Source organism: Heptranchias perlo, chromosome 2 (genome assembly GCF_035084215.1).
Source record: "Heptranchias perlo isolate sHepPer1 chromosome 2, sHepPer1.hap1, whole genome shotgun sequence".
NCBI classification, from domain to species: domain Eukaryota; kingdom Metazoa; phylum Chordata; class Chondrichthyes; order Hexanchiformes; family Hexanchidae; genus Heptranchias; species Heptranchias perlo.
The window spans coordinates 80,146,721-80,168,083 of record NC_090326.1 but is presented as its reverse complement, the minus strand read 5'-3'; the positions used below and the strand labels follow the sequence as shown (position 1 = coordinate 80,168,083).

The 21,363-nt window shown below is 43.2% G+C and overlaps 1 protein-coding gene across 1 annotated transcript in view; it reads left to right on the top strand.

Moving 5' to 3' along the window:
• The window catches only part of LOC137332178 (dynein axonemal heavy chain 11-like), a 380,453-nt gene that overhangs the window by 29,318 nt on the left and 329,772 nt on the right, over positions 1–21,363 (top strand). Inside the window, exons 7-8 of the mRNA XM_067995882.1 lie at positions 2,153–2,386; positions 3,425–3,592. Coding sequence (XP_067851983.1) covers positions 2,153–2,386; positions 3,425–3,592 — 402 coding nt within the window. The remainder of the gene's footprint in view (positions 1–2,152; positions 2,387–3,424; positions 3,593–21,363) is intronic.

Genomic DNA, 21,363 nt, shown 5'->3' with positions numbered 1-21,363 from the left:
TCTCTCCCCTGAAATGCTTGGCTCAGATAAGAATAAACTCAAAAATGGTACATCCATTAACAATATGTTGATTTAATTTTCAAAACTGAAATAAACATAGGCCTGAGAATATATAGCTACTGCATAGCCACTTTTAAAGTGGTGTTAATATTGGTGCTAACCCAAAGTCCATACATTTCCAATACTTTTTCATTCCATTAATAGAGACCTGACTGTCCCCACTCCCCTTCATGAAAATCCCATTCTTCCTAGTGCGGGGTTAGAAGATAGCATTTTGGTTGCATTTTACTGAATAGCAGTGGTGCCCAATGTGGTAGGGGAGTTTTAATTTAGTATTGTGACCTAAGCGTTCATTTTATTTGATTTTCTTTTTCATTTTAATAAGCTCCTTAGCAGAGAAGGCAACGCAGCTATTTTGTTATCCAACACTGGAACTTGAAAACTGCCAGGCCTATTATTCACTTAATATGGACATAGAAAAATTTACGGCACAGAAGGAGGCCATTCGGCCCATCGTGTCTGTGCCGGTCGATAAAGAGCTACCCAGCCTAATCCCACTTTGCCTCTGTCACACTTTCAGGTAGTGAGTTCCAGACCCCTAACACCCTTTGGGTGAAAAAATGTTCCCTCAGCTCCCCTCTAATCATAGAATCATAGAAAGGTTATAGCACGGAAGGAGGCCATTCGGCCCAACGAGTCCACGCCGGCTTCATGCAAGAGCAATCCAGCTAGTCCCACTTGCCCGCCCTATCCCCGTAGCCCTGCAAATTTTTTCCTTTCAAGCACTTATCCAGTTCCCTTTTGAAGGCCATGATTGAATTTGTCTCCACCACCACCTTGAGCAGTGAATTCCAGATCCTAACCACTCGCTGTGTAAAAAAGATTTTCCTCATGTCACCTTTGGTTCTTTTGCCAATCACCTTAAATCTATGTCCTCAGGTCCTTGACCCTTCTACCAATGGGAACAGTTTCTTTCTATCTACTCTGTCTAGACCCCTCATAATTTTGAATACCTCTATCAAATTTCCTCGTAACTGTCTCTGTTCCTAGGAGAACAGCCCCAGCTTCTCCAGTTTATCCACGTAACTAAAGTCCCTCATCCCTGGAATCATTCTAGTAAATCTCTTCTGCACCCTCTCTAAGGTCTTAACATCTTTCCTAAAGTGCAATGCCCAGAACTGGACACAATACTCCAGTTGTGGCCGAACCAGTGTTTTATAAAGGTTCATCATGACTTCCATACTTTTGTACTCTATGCCTCTATTTATAAAGCCCAGAATCCCGTATGCTTTTTTAACCGCTTTCTCAACCTGCCCTGCCACCTCCTCTGTGCCTGTACCCTTTTTAGAGCTGTGCCCTCTAGTTTGTATTGCCTCTCCTTGTTCTTCCTACTGAAATGTATCACTTCGCATTTTTCCTCGATAAATTTCATCTGCCAGTGTCCGCCCATGCCACCAACCTGTCCATCTGTAGATTTTGAAATTGTGCCCTGTACACCCAAGTCCAAGTTGTGAATATACGACACTTCCCTCCAGTCCGAAAAGCAACCGTTCACCACTACTCTCTGTTTCCTGTCCCTTAGCCAATTCTTTATCCATGTTGCTACTGCCCTCTTTATTCTATGGGCTGCAATCTTGATGATAAGCCTACCATGCGGCACTTTATCAAATGCCTTTTGAAAGTCCATTTACACCACATCAACTGCATTGCCCTCATCTACCCTCTCTGTTAGCTCATCAACAAACTCATGGGCTGGTACTTTTTTGACCAGTCTGCCATGTGAGACCTTGCTAAAATCCGTGTAGATTTTTTAGAAATTTTTTTTAGACATTTTTTAGAAATATATATACCCACATGCACAGTGCATATTCTTTTTCATTCAATCATTTTATAGTGGAATGACAAATTGTCCGGTAGGGGGTTGAGGGAAGGTTTGATTCAAGCCACAAATTATACGCAATATTTAAAGTACAATTTTTGAAATTGATTCAGATGAAAATGTAATTAGTTAAAAATAAAGATGTAATTCTGTTCCATTTAAGTTGAAAAACTATTATGGTAGTTATTAAAAGTTAGATATTCAGATTTGCTTTTTTGTAATTAGGTATTCGTGTTTAAAATTAATTTGCATTGTAAATGTGTTCCCTTCTAGGCCATAGCTTATTTGTCACCAGAAGAACTTTTGAAAGAGGAGATTGAAGAGTCCCTGGAACATGTGCAAATATGTATGAAAACCTTCAGAGCTTTTAAAGACTGCTTCTTGAAGCACAAAGAAAAGCTGGCAAGCTATTACACAAACTTGCAAGATTTCAGACTCTGGGACTTCCCATTATCAATGGTTTTCACACGGTTTGACAGGTTTTTTAACCGTCTACTACAACTTGAGGTGAGTGTTACAACCTTGTTATTTAGTGGATTCCTTTTAACATTAGCAGATCTTACATGACATTGCAGGAGTTGCTACTGTATAACAGTGAATATATATCTATCTACATATCTAATTAAAAATCTTACATCTGCACACATTTCCCATTTGCACAACTTGACTTCCGGGTGTCACGTTTTTGTCACACTTTTGTGTCAACTTTTTTGCCATTATAAATTCCTATGTCCACATTTATAATGGATGCTTTCTAAGTAAATGAATCACTCTGATTGTACAGTCTGGACACCAGCTTCCCAGAAATTGCTCAAAATACATTCAGAATTTTTTTTCTCGGTAACCTGTCTAAATATAAGGCTTTAAACAAAGTTTAAAAATACGCATTTCACGATAAGATGATTAAATATATCCATTAAATTGTTTATTGTGCCTTTTAATGCCTGCATTAAAATTTTTACTTGAAGGCTTCGGCCTCTTCCAAAAGCCAAGACTTGGACGTGAAATTTTTGCTTAGAGCTGTAAACCTATGAGCTGAGTTTGGATTGTGCAGTCTGAGCATGTGCAGCGTACCTTATTTTCCAGGATGCATCAGTACCATTAAGTCTTCTCTACTAATGGAATATTTTTTGTAAGCTTCTATGAGTTTCTGCTCAAGCACTTTTTTAAATATTCAAGAGGGTGTGGACAAATGATATGGCTGGGCTAAGGAATGGAAGATGAAATTTAATATGGAAAATTGTATGGTAAAGCAGAGAAAACATTTTAATCCATCTCAGATCATCATCAACTGTAACAACTTTCAACAAAGAATAAAGTCGGGAATAATTTAAGTCATGGAGAATGCTCAGTTATCCCTCACCTCTCTTTACATATATATTTATATTTTCACATTTTCAAAAATACACAATTTTTTGCTCTCACATGAAAGTGCACATGCGCACACACACACATACCTACTGTTAACTGAAATGCATTTCCTGAAATTAATATTTACAGTCCCTTTGTTCAACATGTTAGTGATGCTGTTTCTTTTTAATGCAGGACTTGTTTGTTACCATGCTAGAATTCCAAAAACTGGAAAAACTGGAGTTTGGTGGCATGAAGGGAAAAATGCTAAGTGAACAAATCTCTAAAATGAACAATGAGTTCTTGGAATGCTGTAAGGTTTTCAAGGAAAGCACCTATGATCCTTTGGATTACAAAAGCATGGTAAAGGAAATTCTTTGTCCTTGATCAGATTTAGGTGAAAAGTAAAACTTCAGTCTTTTAAGTGCTATGGCCGTGAAATTCCTTTGGGTTCTCTTGTTCTCCCATCATAACTTTGGGGTGAGGCCAGCGGAACCCTTGGAGAAATGGCATAAGTGGCTGAAGTCCAAATTGATTTGCAGGTATCAATATCTGACCTGTGTATATCCTAAAATACACACAGGTCAGATATTGATACCTGTACGTGGTGTATGTTTGATCCTGCAAATCGATTTGGACTTCAGACCTGAAAGGTCCAAAATTATGATTCAAATCTAATGTATGAAAAATGCATATGGATGAGCAAAGAGATTGTCCAAAGACCTAGAAATAATGTAGACACTAAGGGGGTAAATTTGACTTTTTGCAATAGTATACATTGGGAGATAGTGAATTGGCAGCCTGTTTTACATCTCTCCTGATTATTTTTTCAGTCGATGGAAATAAAAATTGGGAAAGATGTATAACGAGCTGCCGATTTGCTATCACAAAAATTTTACACTATTGCAGAAAGTCAAAATTACCCCCTAAGAATTTAGATTACCTTCCCTCTATTCCCCATATAAAGAATTAAAGGTGTGTGAAAATATGGGATATATTTCCCAGGACGATTCAATATGATCTTGGCTGATCCTCTATCTCAATACCATATTCCCGCTCTCTCCCCATACTCCTTGATGCCTTTTGTGTCTAGAAATCTATCTAGCTCCATCTTAAATATATTCAGTAATTTGGCCTCCACAGCCTTCTGTGGTAGCAAATTCCATAGCTTCAGCACCCTCTGAGTGAAGAAATTTGTCCTCATCTCAGTCCTAAATGTCCTACCCTGTATCCTGAGACTGTGACCCCTCGTTCTGGACCCCCCAGACCGTATCATGACAATACCAAAAATAAACCTAACAAGATTCTATTTGAATAAGAAATGAGGACTAATTTAAAATCCAGTACAGACAGATGTTATTTGTATTGTTTTGGGAGAGTGCTTTTATTAACAAAAAACAAATGTTCCGTTATACTTAGCAGCCACTGAGACTTACAGCCAGCTCTTTTTTCCGTTTGAAATAAATTAGGAATCTCTTTCTGCATGTCAAACTTAGGATGTTGTCATTGACATGTCATAAGTCACATTTCTTGCAGCAGAATAGCTGCCTGTTGTTATGGAGTCTTGCCTATTTGTGTAGTAGTATTTTATGCTTTTGACAGATGCTCATGTGTCATCTTGAATTTTAAAAATGTCTTGTAATATGCAATCAATATGTTCATGCTGCTTTTGATAAACAGTATTCAAGCCTTTTCACAGTTTTGAGATATTTTTAATAATCTCAAGGTTGTGTTTACAATGAAGATGCTAGTTGTAAAATTCAAGTGTTGGAATCTGTGAATATTAGAAAAGCATATTTATAAACCATATTAGAATGGTTCTCCTGACAAGGTAGGACATGGGGATCTCCTTGGCAATGGAGGAAATGCTATTTTATATGAAAGGAGCATTATATATCATGTAAAACATAATAGGGATGAAAAGCTGCAAGCCCTTCCAGTGTACTCCTGCCATAAACCTGGTGGAGTGTGGCAGAAGAGCCAGGAATTAGGATGTGCTTTCAGTCTCCCAACTATCGAGCCTTTGGCCCTCCATTCACCACGATACCTCTGCAATTCTCAACCACTCCCTTACCTCCACCTTTGATGCCCTTGTCCCCAGAAAAACCTTCACTCTCTTCATCCCTGTCATTGCTCCTAATATGCCCCCATCTTTGTTTCCTCAATGGAATGCAAACTTAAAATTATCTGGCACACAACTGGCTTAGCCCTCCATCACCAGACCTGTCTGGACCACATCAAGCTCTACTGGGCCTCACTTACCTTTGTCAAAACCATTCACTACCCTAGTATCATCCTGAAGAGCAAAGGTAGTCCTTGACTTATTTTCTCCACTGCCAACTACCACTTTGAACCCATATCTCCTGTCCCCTCGACCTTCACCACTAACAAGTGTGAGGATTTCTTTGTCACCAAGATAGAAACTACTTGTTCAGCTGTCTCTGCTGCTTTCCCACCCACCCTCCCTCATCCACCAAGCCAAATCTTCCTCCATGGCCTCCCATCCAAGCCCTGAACACCCACCCCTCTATGTCTGTGTCTCTCTTGTTTCTTTCTCATCTCCTCCCATGCCCTCTACGAGCTCATCTCACCCATGGGTGGAAATAAACAATCCCGTGGCACTTTTTGAAGAATATCAGGGAGTTCTCCTAGTGGCTTGACCAACATTCTCCCTAATTACCAAAAACATGTCTGGCTGGATTTTCCTCCAAATTACTGCTCCTTTTGGGGTAGTAAATGGAATAAAATGGGTTTTTAACACTATTGACACTTAAAAAACTCCAGCTTAATTATCATCCCAAAAAGCAGAAGTCTCATTTAAGGTCTGTTAAGAGCCCGATCTGCTTTATGTGAATGGTGGCAAGAGGACGTGGCAAACCCCACAGTCCATATGTCCCACGTCTGTCACAAATCTGCCTCATAATTACTGCCACAATATAAGTGGTGGTAAGAGACCAGGAAGATAACCCTCAGGCGGATACCACCTTGAGAAGACCATATTTTGTGCTGTACTGAAGGTTGGTGTTACTTTGTCTGTATAGTAACCTCTTTCGTACTTTGGAGTTTCAGCTGGATCTTTTGCTGCTAGTTTTACTCAGCTCTGCTAAAGTACTGCTTTGTAAATGTGATATGGATTTCTGAATGGGAATCTCTCTATTCTTATGCCATGAAGAGAAGGAGGAAGAGGACATGGAAGAGATTAGTTTGGTGGGTTTAGAGTCAGGCATCACAGAAGGCATCTCATCCTTACACACTCCTATCCACTCACTAGAACTACAGATTCTTACTTAGACTTTTTGGACTTCTCAGAAGGCTGCATTTCCCAGAGGCTACTGGGGAAATATGTCAACTACTGACGAAGATCTGCAGTCCACTTCCACCAGGAGAGTGGCACTGTTTGTACCATTCAAGGTCATCAACAATGCCCTGAATTTCTTTGTGACTGGATCTTTCAAGGCAGCATTTAATAATCTTTGCTACGTTATTCATGCAGCTGCTCACTATTACATAAAGAAGGTCGCTGATGCTTAATTCAGGAGGCTATGCAATTCATATCCTTCCCAATGGAACCAGAAAAACAAAGAGAGAGAGAGCTATGCAGTTCCACAGACAGGCAAGGTTCCCATAGGTGCAAGGAGCAACTGACAGAACTCTTGTGCAACTCAATTTTATGAAAAGGAAAGGCTTTTATTCTATTGATGTACAGCTAGTGTGTGCTGCCAATCACCTTATCCTGCACGTCAATGCCAGATACCTAGGAAGTTGCCATGATGCTTTCATCGTGCGACAATGCACCATTGCCAGTCCTCGTGACTCAGAGCCAATCCGGATGGTTGATTGATGATTAGGGCTTCTGATGCTGGGCATAAGCTGAGAGATGCAACTGGTCTGTGTCAATACACACTGAATAGTCCCATCCAGTTCTTGGAAGTCCCGTGCAAGTGTGGCATTCAGGCTAACTCCAAAGGCATCTGTTGAAGCTGTGGTAGTTTCCACTTTGGAAACCATCAATGTCCTTAGGATCTGTTCCTTATGGTCTTGATGCTGCAGAAATCTCCCGGGCTATCACAGCTCCAGGATGTTTTGCAGGTCTTGGGAAACTTCCCACATAGCGGTTAATGAACTCCTTCCATTTGTCCATAATCCCAATCACTTGTGTGGAAACCATCTTCATTGCCTGCACATGATCATAGTACGGTAGCATAGTGGTTATGTTACTGGACTAGTAATAGAGGCCTGGACTAATAATCCGGAGTCATGAGTTCACATCCTGCCACGGCAGCTGGTGAATTTAAATTCAATTAATTAAATTCATTTAATTAAATAAAATCTGGAATTAAAATACTAGTATCAGTAATGGTGGCCATGAAACTACCGGATTGTCGTGAAAACCCATCTGGTCCACCAATGTCCTTTAGAGAAAGAAACCTGCCGTCCTTACCCAGTCTGGCCTGTATGTGACTCCAGACCCACAGCAATATGGTTGATTCTTAATTGCCCTCTGAAATGGCCTAGCAAGCCACTCAGTTGCACAATGTCGCTACGAAATGTCATAATAAGAATAAAACCGGACGGACCACCCGGCACCGGACCACTAGGCACCGGACACGACAAAGGCAAACCAAGCCCAGTCGACCCTGCAAAGTCCTCCTCACTAACATCTGGGGACTTGTGCCAAAATTGGGAGAGCTGTCCCACAGATGAGACAAGCAACAGCCTGACATAGCCATACTCACAGAATCATACCTTTCAGCCAACGTCCCAGACTCTTCCATCACCATCCCTGGGTATGTCCTGTCCCACCGGCAGGACAGACCAACCAGAGGTGGCGGTTCAGTGATATACAGTCAGGAGGGAGTGGCCCTGGGAATCCTCAACATTGACTCTGGACCCCATGAAATCTCATGGCATCAGGTCAAACATGGGCAAGGCAACCTCCTGCTGATTACCATCTACCGCCCTCCCTCAGCTGATGAATCAATCATCCTCCATGTTGAACACCACTTGGAGGAAGCACTGAGGGTAGCAAGGGCACAGATTGTACTCTGGGTGGGGGACTTCAATGTCCATCACCAAGAGTGGCTCGGTAGCACCACTACTGATCAAGCTGGCCAAGTCCTGAAGGACATAGCTGCCAGACTGGGCCTGCGGCAGGTGGTGAGTGAACCAACACAAGGGAAAAACCTACTTGACCTCATCTTCACCAATCTACTTGTTGCAAATGTATCTGTCCATGACAGTATTGGTAGGAGTGACCACCACACAGTCCTCGTGGAGACGAAGTCCCGTCTTTGCACTGAGGACACCATCCAACGTGTTGTGTGGCACTACCACCTTGCTAAATGGGATAGATTCAGAACAGATCTAGCAGCTCAAAACTGGGCATCCATGAGGCGCTGTGGGCCATTAGCAGCAGCAGAATTGTATTCCAGCACAATCTGTAACCTCATGGTCCAGCATATTCCTCACTCTACCATTACCAACAAGCCAGGGAATCTACCCTGGTTCAATGAGGAGTGTAGAAGAGCATGCCAGGAGCAGCACCAGGCGTACCTAAAAATGAGAAGCCAACCTGGTGAAGCTACAACTCAGGACTACATGCATGCTAAACAGTGGAAGCAACATGCTATAAACACAGCTAAGCGATTCCACAACCAACGGATCAGATCAAAGCTCTGCAGTCCTGCCACATCCAGTCGTGAATGGTGGTGGACAATTAAACAACTTATGGGAGGAGGCTCTGTAAACATCCCCATCCTCAATGATGGCGAAGTCCAGCAAGTGAGTGCAAAAGACAAGGCTGAAGCATTTGCAACCTTCTTCAGCCAGAAGTGCCGAGTGGATGATCCATCTCGGCCTCCTCCCGACATCCCCACCATCACAGAAGCTAGTCTTCAGCCAATTCGATTCACTCCACGTGATATCAAGAAACGGCTGAGTGCACTGGATACAGCAAAGGCTATGGGCCCCGACAACATCCCGGCTGTAGTGCTGAAGACTTGGTCTCCAGAACGAGCTGCGCCTCTAGTCAAGCTGTTCCAGTACAGCTCCAACACTGGCATCAACCCGAAAATTGCCCAGGTATGTCCTGTTCACAAAAAGCAGGACAAATCCAATCTGGCCAGTTACCGCCCCATCAGTCTACTCTCAATCATCAGCAAAGTGATGGAAGGTGCCATCGAAACTGCTATCAAGCGGCACTTACTCACCAATAACCTGCTCACCGATGCTCAGTTTGGGTTCCGCCAGGACCACTTGGCTGCAGACCTCATTACAGCCTTGGTCCAAACATGGACAAAAGAGCTGAATTCCAGAGATGAGGTGAGAGTGACTGCCCTTGACATCAAAGCAGCATTTGACCGAGTGTGGCACCAAGGAGCCCTATTAAAATTGAAGTCAATGGGAATCCGGGGGAAAACTCTCCAGTGGCTGGAGTCATACCTAGCGCAAAGGAAGATGATAGTGATTGTTGGAGGTCAATCATCTCAGCCCCAGGACATTGCTGCAGGAGTTCCTCAGGGTAGTGTCCTAGGCCCAACCATCTTCAGCTGCTTCATCAATGACCTTCCCTCCATCATAAGGTCAGAAATGGGGATGTTCTCTGATGATTGCACAGTGTTCAGTTCCATTCGCAACCCCTCAAATAATGAAGCAGTCCGAGCCTGCATGCAGCAAGACCTGGACAAGATCCAGGCTTGGGCTGATAAGTGGCAAGTTACATTCGTGCCAGACAAGTGCCAGGCAATGACCATCTCCAACAAGAGAGAGTCTAACCACCTCCCCTTGACATTCAACGGCATTACCATCGCCGAATCCCCCACCATCAACATCCTGGGGGCCACCATTGACCAGAAACTTAACTGGACCAGCCATATAAATACCGTGGCCATAAGAGCAGGTCAGAGGCTGGGTATTCTGCGGCGAGTGACCCACCTCCTGACTGTCCAAAGCCTTTCCACCATCTACAAGGCACAAGTCAGGAGTGTGATGGAATACTCTCCACTTGCCTGGATGAATGCAGCTCCAACAACACTCAAGAAGCTTGACACCATCCAGTACAAAGCAGCCCGCTTGATTGGCACCCCATCCACCACCCTAAACATTCACTCCCTTCACCACCGGCGCACTGTGGCTGTAGTGTGTACCATCCACAGGATGCACTGCAGCAACTCGCCAAGGCTTCTTCGACAGCACCTCTCAAACCCGCGACCTCGACCACCTAGAAGGACAAGAGCAGCAGGCACATGGGAACAACACCACCTGCACGTTCCTCTCCAAGTCACACACCATCCCGACTTGGAAATATATCGCCGTTCCTTCATCGTCGCTGGGTCAAGATCCTGGAACTCTCTTCCTAACAGCACTGGGAGAACCTTCACCACACTGACTGCAGCGATTCAAGAAGGCGGCTCACCACCACATTCTCAAGGGCAATTAGGGATGGGCAATAAATGCCGGCCTCGCCAGCGAAGCCCACATCCCGTGAACGAATAAAAAAAAACATGTTCATAGCTCTTTTGAAGACTGGGCTACTGAGATTTGGGTTCTTGGATTCCTCAGTCAAGGATCGTTTTTCTATCCCTGTGGTGAATCGGCACTGTCCGTCTCTTCCACTCCCAGTTCCACATTCTCACTAGTACTCCTTCTGACTCACTAGCTATTTTCTCCCAAGTGAGTGTCTGTGCTGGTGCTTGTACAAGTACGACACCATGACGCAATTGGTGGTGAAGTGGAAGGAGTTGAGGCTGTGGTACTAGCAGCACATTCTCCAGTGGAAATATTTGGGTGGTCATCATCATGGCTGGCCTCTTCAGGCAAAGCATCCCCTCTGGTGTGAAACACAGAAGAGCTTGTTTAGCTGCACAAACAGTGACATTCTCCCTTGAAGAAATAGCGGCTGACTGTAAGGATATTGCAGTATTTTGATAAAGCACATGAAGCTGAGACTAACTACGATGAGCATTTCCCAGCTTCTGTCAACCTTCTTTTGCCAACACGCCTCCAACCTCCTCCTCTCCCACAGGCCTTCCTGATGCCTGCCCATTATTTGCAGTGCCTCCTCCTCTTCATGTGTGCTTAGTGTTTTTAGTGCTGCTGCTCCTGCCCCTAGTTGTTTTTCTGTGCCACTGGTTGTAGACCATCTTTTCTTTTGGAGGGAGGGAAGGTACATGAGTGGCATGGCCACTTTTCCTCATAGGATTACATGCGTCCCGTGATGTTGAAATGTGGAGGTGCATTGACCTTTTAAATGAAATGTCTTTGAAGACTAGTAGTAGCCCTTCTGGCAGGCAATGTGCGTTGGCAGAGTGGTTTTGAGTGAATAAGGTGCTTGAGTGTTTGCAGAGGTTTCACTTTGCAGAAATGAGTTCCCCTGAAACCTAGATGCTGACAGAGAAAGAGTTTGAGAGGTAAGGAGCTGAGTGAAGGTTCTATGAGTAATAGAGGATGTGTATTGACAACAGTGCCTTAACTTACATTGGCCACCCTCATGAGGTTATTGAACCTCTTCCTGCACTGTGTGACAATTCTTGGGATGGTGCAGGCTGCACTGGTTGATTCTGCCACATCCCTGTCGGCAACCTGCACCACCCTTTTATAGAGCTCCCTGCGCTCAGTGCCCAGCAGTCTGCCTCTTCTGGCTATCACTTCAACGACCAACACCTGCAAGAGATGCATCTGAGAATTTGGGGACCCTTGCATCTGCCAACCCACTTTTAAAGGCTGCATCAGAACTGTATTTCCCTCTCTCCCAGTCATGGTAAACCTATCGGAAGTGGTATTACCATTCCAAACTTGCCCTGCATAGCAAATCACAGCCCAGGAGAAAAATTCAGCCTATCAAGTCAATCATTAATTTGCTGTTTGTGAAACCTTGCTGTGCTAAAATTGACTGCAATGTTTGCTTACATAACAACAGTAACTGCACTTTGAAAAATAATTCATTGGTTTTGAGGTGCTTCAGAACATCCTGACGATGTGGTGAGGTGCTAAATAACTGCAAGTATTTTCTTTTCATTCTTAAAAAAATTGTGAACCTGGTACTAAGTGATATTGTTGCTGAACTGGAATGAATGTTTTTGTTAAATTCAATGACTAATTTATAAGACTACAAGATGGATATAGATGAGGAGGGCCATTCAGCCCATTTTAGCTGATCCATCTAAAAAGACCTTACATTTTGCCCACTACAGCATCCAATTTTTAAAAAAATACATCAGGGTTTTTGCTGTCACTACTGAATTCAGAAGTCCATTCCATGTGTTGATCTTTGTGTTAGTCCTAAATGTGAATTTTATTTATCTTAAATCTATGTGTCTTGTCTTACTGAGTTTGAAGTCATTTTCTGGATTTATGTTTTTGATATTGATTATCATCTTGTACAGCTCTCACCTCTCAGTCGCATCCTTTCAAGGCTAAAACATCAAAGTGTCTCCAGTCTTTTCTCAAAACCAGTAGTCTGAGGCATGGGGTCTGTCCCGAGGCTCTTCTTTATACTGTCTCCATTTTGTCTCAGTGACCAGAATTGGACCCAGTACTCAAGGTGTATCTGATGAGAACCCTGTACATTTTAAGCACGACTTCCTCTAATTTTTACTCTTAAAATTTGGTTCTATATTTCAGCATTCTACTTGCTTTGTAGATTGCTGCTGCACTGTGTTTGGACATGTTAAACGCCAAGTCTTCTACTATCCCTAGATTCCTTAAAACTTTTTTCTCAGGTATTTTAACACCATTCATATTCTGTGTACAGATAGATAAAAATTCTCAGGGATGGAAGACACGGGGTTCAATTGACCTGACAGACACATTTCATTTCTACTTAGGATGAAACAATGAAAAATTGTAATGCAGCTTTTTTGCGGTCTAGATAAGAGTTTAATAACAGAAGTGTTCTGTTCAGTATATGTGGTAAGGAATTTGAGAAACTGACTTTTTTCCCACTGAAATGTAATTTCACAATACCTAGGTATTCTGTAAATGGGACTGAGTATTTAAGAAAATGGCTTAAAAGTTTTTAGATAAGGATTTTTCATTGCCAACTCACTCATGTTGTCAGGGGTGGAAGGGGTTGAATTTGATGACTTTAATCAATGGAACATGAAATTAGCATACGTCTGCTGGACTAAAACTGGTAAATTTAACTGGGAGAATAACTGCCTCACTGGAACAGTGGATACGTTGCAGCACTTAATGTGTAGTCTCATAGTCAGAAAGCTTCTGTGAAAATCATGTCAAAAATCTGTACTTATGAGGTACTGTAACTGCATTTGTAATTTTCGTTATGTTGATGGATCAGTAATTTTGTGTGTGCCATTGACTTTTCTCATCAACTGGTCTTTCAAATTGTTTTCAAGAGTTAATTCTATATCTTGAACTAGTAGTGAAGCAGTACTGAAGCACAGATTTTATAGATAATATGGAGATTGTTCATTGCTGGCCAGAATTTTTTTTTAAAAGATAGCCTTTGTTTACTGGTAGTAATCATTCATGACAGGGTGATGTTATCTTAGGAGTCAAGAGAGACGAGTCTGATGTTGTCATCTCTGAGCAGTCCTACCCGCTCTCTAATTTTTTTACTTTTAATATGTTTTTAAAAGCCCTTTCTATTTCTTTTCATATTACTTGCTAGTCTCTTTTCATATTTCCTTATTACCTTCAAATCTCCCTTTTCACCTCCTCACTACATTTTCTATATTCTTCATGATTTTCTTTAGAATTAATTGATATCCTGTGGCTTTGCACACGGAGGGAGAAATTTAACAGCATTTTGTCTGTTTATTGGGCGAAAAATGAAGAATGGGCAATGATTTTCAGAAATGCATCGCCTGCGTGCCTGTTTTCAAGTGCGATTGAATTTCCTGCACTGATGATGCTGAGGGATTCCTGTCGGCAGAGTTTGGTTAAGTGGGTAATTCAACAGGCACTGTTTCATAAAAGTTTAACACATCTTATTTGAATGGAAAGAAAGAAATAACTTGCATTTATTTTGCGCCTTTCATGACCTTAGGATGTGCCAAAGCAATTTACAGCCAATTAAGTGCTTTTGAATTGTAGTCATAGTTTTAATGTAGGAAATGCAGCAACCAATTTGTGCACAGCAATGTGATAATGATCAAACATTCTGTTTTAGTGATACTGGTTGAGGGATAAATATTGACCAGGACACTGGGGATAACTCCCCTGCTCTTCTTCGAAATAGTGCCATGGGATCTTTTATGTCCACCTGAGAGGAAAGATTTGTCTCAGTTTAACATCTTATCTGACAATTCAGGACTCCCTCAGTACTGTACTGAATTGTCAGCCTAGATTACCTGCTCAGGTCTCTGTAAAGGAACTTGAACCTACAACCTTCTGACTCAGGGGTGAGAGTGCTACCATTGAGCCACAGCTGACACCTCCAAAAGCATTTGAGATCCAACATTGAAGGAGAAAAATACTAATAAAATTTAGCCCACTTGGATAGACATTGTTATCCAGAATGTTCCTGAAGTATTTAGTGGTGCCTACTTTTGTCTTTCTATAGCACCATCACATTATCCTTATTTCAATTATTTTCTCATCATAAGGCCACCTCAAAATGCTTCAATAGGTTTTCAGCATTCTTGGAAATCTTTGATAAATCAATTGATTGGAAATCTATCAGCCAAATCCCAATGAGAACCAATACAAGCTCTGACCCTCATCTGTTAGGTTCCAAAAAGCTCTAGCATAGTTTACTTCCTACAGGATTGTTGTACATAATGTAAATACTCCTTGTAGGCAGGATTGAATATAACACTATTTGCAATTCCTGATGGAGCAGCCAGCTTTGCAGTAGAACTTTAAATATGCCATTTAAGGGTATTGTTGTTCTCACACTTTGGCATGACCCAGCAGCAAGTAATTCATTTCCTTTTGTTTGGTCCAGTATCCTTGGATATATAGACTGCACGCATAAATAACTTCAGAGCCAGTAAAGTTTTAATTTCATGAATATACAGGTGCTGGCTCCTTAATCTTGATGCTCCAATGCCTCAGTGATTACCTAGCAATGCAGAATCTTAGAATTTCTACTCTCATTGTAAGTCTCTGTTTTCATGTGAGTTGTAGTAAAGTTATGGGAAAAATGTAAACTTTGGAAAGTTCAGATCCGAACTATCTGGCCTACAGGTGACTCTGGTCCCACACCACGGGCCCGATATTACGAGGGAGGCGTGTTGGCAGCGGGGGGTCGACTGGGCACGTGGGTAACGCGCCCAGTGAATTCGGGGTGCTCCGCATGCAATCGCAGCTTAATTGAAGGTACTTACCTTGGCTTCCGGGTTTCGTGCTGGAAAGCTGCGCAGCGGGCGGACTGCGCAGGCGCATGATAGGCTGTCAGCTGGAGGAGCCCTATTTAAAGGGGCAGTCCCCCACTGACTGATGCTGCAGAAAATATGCAAAATTACAGCCTGGAGCATCCCAGGGAGAAGGCTGCTCCCAGGTTTAATGATGCCTCACTCCAGGTCTTACTGGATGGGGTGAGGAGGAGGAGGAGGGAGATCTTCTCCCCGGCGGGCGGGAGGAAGCGGCCTGCCTCTGCCACATGAAGGCCTGGCTCGAGGTGGCAGAGGAGGTCACCAGCACCACCAACATATCACGCACCTGCATACAGTGCAGGAGACGCTTCAATGACCTAAGTAGGTCAGCCGAAGTGAGTACACTTACTCATTCCCCTACACTCCATCTGCCACATCACCGCCCCCACCCCACATCTCCTTCTGCGCTGCCAACACTACTCTGTCACATCAGTCCTCACATGCACTCAAAGCTCATCCTCATCTTACCTGCACTTACTCACTTCGCCTGTACTCATCCCACCACTACCACTCAACCCAATCCTCAAACAATCTCATGGCTCCGTCTCATACTCACCCTCTCATGCATCTCTTTCACGATCAGCCTCACCCAACCTGCCGCTACCTGTGCTGCAGCCACAGGGCATGCATCACATATGTGTAGTATGAAGCGTAAGGCAAATGTGTCGTGAGCATAAAGGGAATGCACAAGGGTGTTTGAGGGTTTGTCGTGCTTTTTACTTATATTTGATTTCTGATCAACTCACATTACGTATTATATTGTCACCACTACTGCCATGTCTTTGCAGATCTTGTCTGGTTTGTGCAATAATGCCCTTTCCTGAGGATCACCATGAAGACCCACACCTGATGCCACCCATTGTGTCACTGCAGAGTGGGTGTAGGTGTATTTGCAGGGCTCTTTTGTGCAGACGACTGAGAGACGCCGGCCATGTCACTGGTGGCACACTGAAAGGATGCGGAGGAGAAGTTGTTGAGGGCAGTGGTGACTTTGACAGCGATAGGTAAGAAGATGGTGCTCGGGCCAGCCGGGTGCAGCTCGGCATGAAGGAGGCTGCAGATGTCCACGACTACAAGTCGAGTGAATCTGAGCCTCCATGTACACTGCTGCTCAGAGAGGTCCAGGAAGCTGAGCCTCGGTCTGTAGACCCTGTGGCGAGTGTAGTGCCTTCTGCAATGCATCTCTCTCTGCAGCTGCCCTCCCTCCTGCTGTGCAGGTGGATGTGTCACAGCACGTGTCAGAGGTGGATAGCGTGGCCGGCGAGGCTGGTGATGCTGTTTGTCCTCCAAGGAGGTCATGACTACAGCTATGGCGGCCCCCATCCGGAAGATGTACGTTTGAGGGGGTCTGCAAGGTAGGTAAATGCATCTGCACACCAGGGTAAGAGTGCAAGTTTGTGAATTACATTGTTAGGAGGAGGGTGGTGGAGGCCAAACTTTGTCCAAAGTGACAGCGTGGCCTCCTGCAATGAGTGAGGGTCTCCCCTCCCTCCCTCCCCTCCCTCCTCCCCCCCCTCCCTCCTCCCCCCCTCCCCCCTCCCCCCCCCTCCCCCCTCCCCCCCCCTCCCCCCGCCACCTGTCAAATGGACCTTTGCAGCTGCCACAGGCTGCAAACGACCTGAACTTTCTAATTAATTGGTTTAAGTGGGATCCTGCCGGCTTTAATTGCTGGTGGGTGTCCTGCATGCGGGGGCTGCGCGCGCATCTAAGCGCTTCACTGGGGAACCCGGAAGTGGGCAGGTTGGAGCCGGGCTCCGGACCCGCCCTGGGAATCCCCGATTTTCAGAGCCCCCCCCCCCCCCCCCGCCACGAACCCGCCGTCTCGGACGTCCGAAAATCGAGCCCTACGTGTTTGACTCTTAACACGTCAGGGCAACTAAGGGTGGGCAATAAATGCTGCTTTGCTAGTGTCAATCACACCTCAAGAACATTTTTTAAAAATCTGTAACATTCGTATAGTTCATTTGGATGCTACAATTTTCTGAGTTTTATTAGGCCTGGCTGACAGACACCAATTTTGGCCCATCACCATGACCGCTAATTTGCAGTTTTCATGGAACATTGAATGGATTTACAGAACATAACTTCCAAAATACCAATGAAAATCTCATAACTCCATAAAATAAAAACAGAATTTGCTTTATTGAGTCAGCATAAACCAATGTGCCTAATTATTAATGAATGGAATCAAGGAATGTGATCCTCAGAATACGAGTAAAAGTCCCAGAATCCCATGTAATAAAAATGGAATTTGACTTGGTCACTATGAAACAGTGGCCCTGCCCATCACTGATCAAACTATTATTTTAAGTGTATGTTTAAATGAGAACAAGCCTATATTGCCTAGAAATTTTTCTGTCATTAAAAACTTTGCTGCAGCAGGAGAAGCCACAAGAACATTTGCTCCCTTATAACATTATCAGGTAGAAAGAGTGGGGGAAACTAATAAACATATTCTTTGTATCAGGTATGACTCCAGCCACTACAGGATTTTTTTTTTGATCCTCCATTAACCTCAATTTTGCTAGGGATCCTAGGTGCCATACTTGGCTGAATGATGCCTTGATGTTGAGAGCAGCTACTCTCACCTCTCCTCTGGCACTAAGCACTTGTGTCCATGTATGGTTCAACCTGATGAGCTTTAGAACTGAGTGGTTCTGGCAGAACCTGAACTGAGCATCAACGGACAGGTTATTGGTGAGTAAGTGTTTCTTGATGGCATTATTGATGACTCCTTCTAACACTTTACTGATGATTGGGAGGAGGCTGATTGGTTGGTAATTAGCTGAGTTAGTTTTATCCTGTTTTGTTTTGGATGGGATATCCCTAGGCAATCTTCCAGATTGCTGGGTAAATGCAGTTGCCATAGATGAACTGAAACAGCTTGGAGTGGATAGCTCCGGTGCATAGGTCTTTGGTACTACAGCCAGAAAGTTGTCAGGACCCATAGCTTTTGCTGTGCCCATTGCACTCATTTGCCTCTTAATGTCAAGTCGACTGAACTGAATTGGCTGGACTCTGGCATCTATGATGGTGGGGACCTCGGGAGGAGGCTGAGCAGGATCTTTTGGTGAAGACGGTTACAAACGCTTCAGCTTTGTCACTTGCTGGGCTCCAGCACATTAGTGAAACACAGAGCGTCAGTGAGGAGGAGGACCTGGGAGGACATGATGAGGAGGGACGTAGAAAAGACTGTCCGTGGCTGAAGAGGCCAGGGATCCAGTTATCAGGGGTCCCGTCTTCACAAGAAGTATGATTCAGGAACATAGATCATGTGTGCAACGGTGGAGACAGTGTCCTCTCGTATGTTAGAGATAGCGGATAAGTTGGAGGAGTCTTCGACTCGCCTCTGCAACACAATGCAGGAGATATGTGAGTGCATGCAGAACACCCTGTTCAATGTAGCAGTCCAGGAGATTTCTGCAGCAACAAGACATCAGGAGAAGGTTTTAAGGGCGATTATTGCCTTCGGAGTGGCAGCCATGATTATGGGGTTTCTGCCACACTTCAGGAGAAGTTACAGCAATGAAGCAGGAGCAGTTCTGAGGAAATTCACCCCTATTAACTTGCCTATAAAATGAAAACAGTAGAACAGGAGTAAATTCTCCCAGAAACTTTTAGATAGCCAGTTAATCCCTGAACAGCATACCAATAGGCTGCATAAATAAGAAGGCCAAAAGTAATGCCAACATTTTTCAATCTTCAGGCATCCAAGGCTAGAACCTCAGTTGAGCCCCGCATCCACCAGTTGGCCTGCTTTTCTGATGTTCTGCCATGTTGGGAACAAGGAAACTCCTGACCTGGGAATCCCCTCCCCTGTCATGCCCTTTCTGGTGCTGGTGCCCTAGCTTGGGGTGCAGGGAAGGAATTGTCTCCATTAGGGTGGGAGAAACGTAATGAAATTTATTCAAGAAGGTAGTTGGTAGATGATAAACGAGCATTTATTGCTGAAAGACAAAAGTGCTACTTCTGTAGTGATACGACCATGGCCTACAAAAGGTGCTAGGACCAGTAACGAACAAAAAGAGAAGGCTTTTGTAAAGTTAAAGGAAAGTGGCCAGAATGAGGAATGAGTATTCTAGAATAGTGATGCCCAATAGAAATTGCTGACTAGCCACAGGTGTGACCACAGCAACACTGTTTTAGCCACATGCACTAATTTTAGTAGCAAACATCTTAACTACACACGCAATACGGGTAAATGTACTTCACATGCGTATATTTACTGAACAGACATCTACCACCATTCGGTAACTAAGGAAGTAAAGCACTCATAATCAAAAAACACTCACACACACTGCTTTTTATCTTATCATTTTACCATCAAATGCACAAGAAGGTTAAAGTACACATACATGTGTCTTATGAATATGTGTATTGAGATCACATGCCCAACGGTGGAGTCTATTACTTGTTTTTTATTTAATCAGAAATGCAATTAGCACATCTGGATTTCCAAGTAGTCAAACAAGGCTAGTGGCTAATGTATTGGAGAACACTGATATAGAAACCAACAAAAGGAGACCAAGAAAATAATGAGGGCAAAGAGGGAATATACTGCAGATGGTATCAAGGGTAATAGCAAAGGTTTTAATAGTATATCAAGAAAAAGAAAGTGATAAAGAAGGAGGTAGGCTATAAACAACAAATTTAGGCATGACAATAGTGGAAGATAAGGATGTGGCAGAACTGCTAAATTAATATTTTGCCTTGCAGTTCAAAATAGAAAAGGCCCAGTTTCCACATTAAAGTAATTAAAGAAAAAGATGAGGAAATTGAATTTGCATCTTCCAAAGCTCACTGAATTCAGGGATAATACCAGAGGATTGTAGGATACTAAAAATACACCAACATTCAAAAAGGGAGGAAGTGATAAACTTGCTGGCCTGTAGTTCCTTTTATGTCAGTAATGGGAAAGTTGCTAGAATCCATAATCGGAGACAAAGTAGGTGAGCACATGGAAAAGTATGATTATTGGCAAGATTTTGTGTAAAGAGGGTTATGTCTTATTAATTTGATAGACTTCTTTGATAGAATCACAGTGATGATAGAATCATTTACATGGATCTTCAGATGGTATTTGATGGGTGCCATGCAAAAGATTATTGGCTAAAATTAAGGCATATGGAACCAGATATAATCCTGTAGCATGGTTTGAAAATTGACTGCAAGGTAGTATGTAGAGGAGGTAATATGCAGAGGGTTGGGATAAAAGGGACATATGACAAGTGTTGTCCCCAGGGATCAGTGCTGGGGCCCCAGCTTTTCATTCTATATATAAATGACTTGGATTTGGGAACAGAGAAGTATATCTTAAGTTTTCAGATGATAATAAGCTGGGAGATAGAAGCCTAGAAATTACTGCAGGTGATAGTAGCATGACATTCTTTTGTGCTCAATTTTAAGGTGACTAAATGGATTAACACATTCACTGAAACAGTGGGCCAAAGAATGTCATCTGATTGCCTTTGGTAATATTGCAAACAGTAATTTCTAAACTATGGTAAATTGTGAAGAAGAGAGCAGAAAATCGCAAAAGGACATAGATGGGCAAATGATGGCAGATGCAGTTCAGGATACTGAGAGGTGAGGTAGTACATTTTGGACATAAGAATAGCTAATGGGAATACAGTCTAAATGGGGAAGCATTTGGGGGTTAGATGAACTATTGGATTTAGTGATCCAGTTACACAAGACATGAAAAACTGGTTTGCAAGTTCAAAAAGCGATCAAGAAGACAAATGGGATGCTGGCTTCGGTGCAACAGGTATATAGAATATTAAAGCAGTTATACAG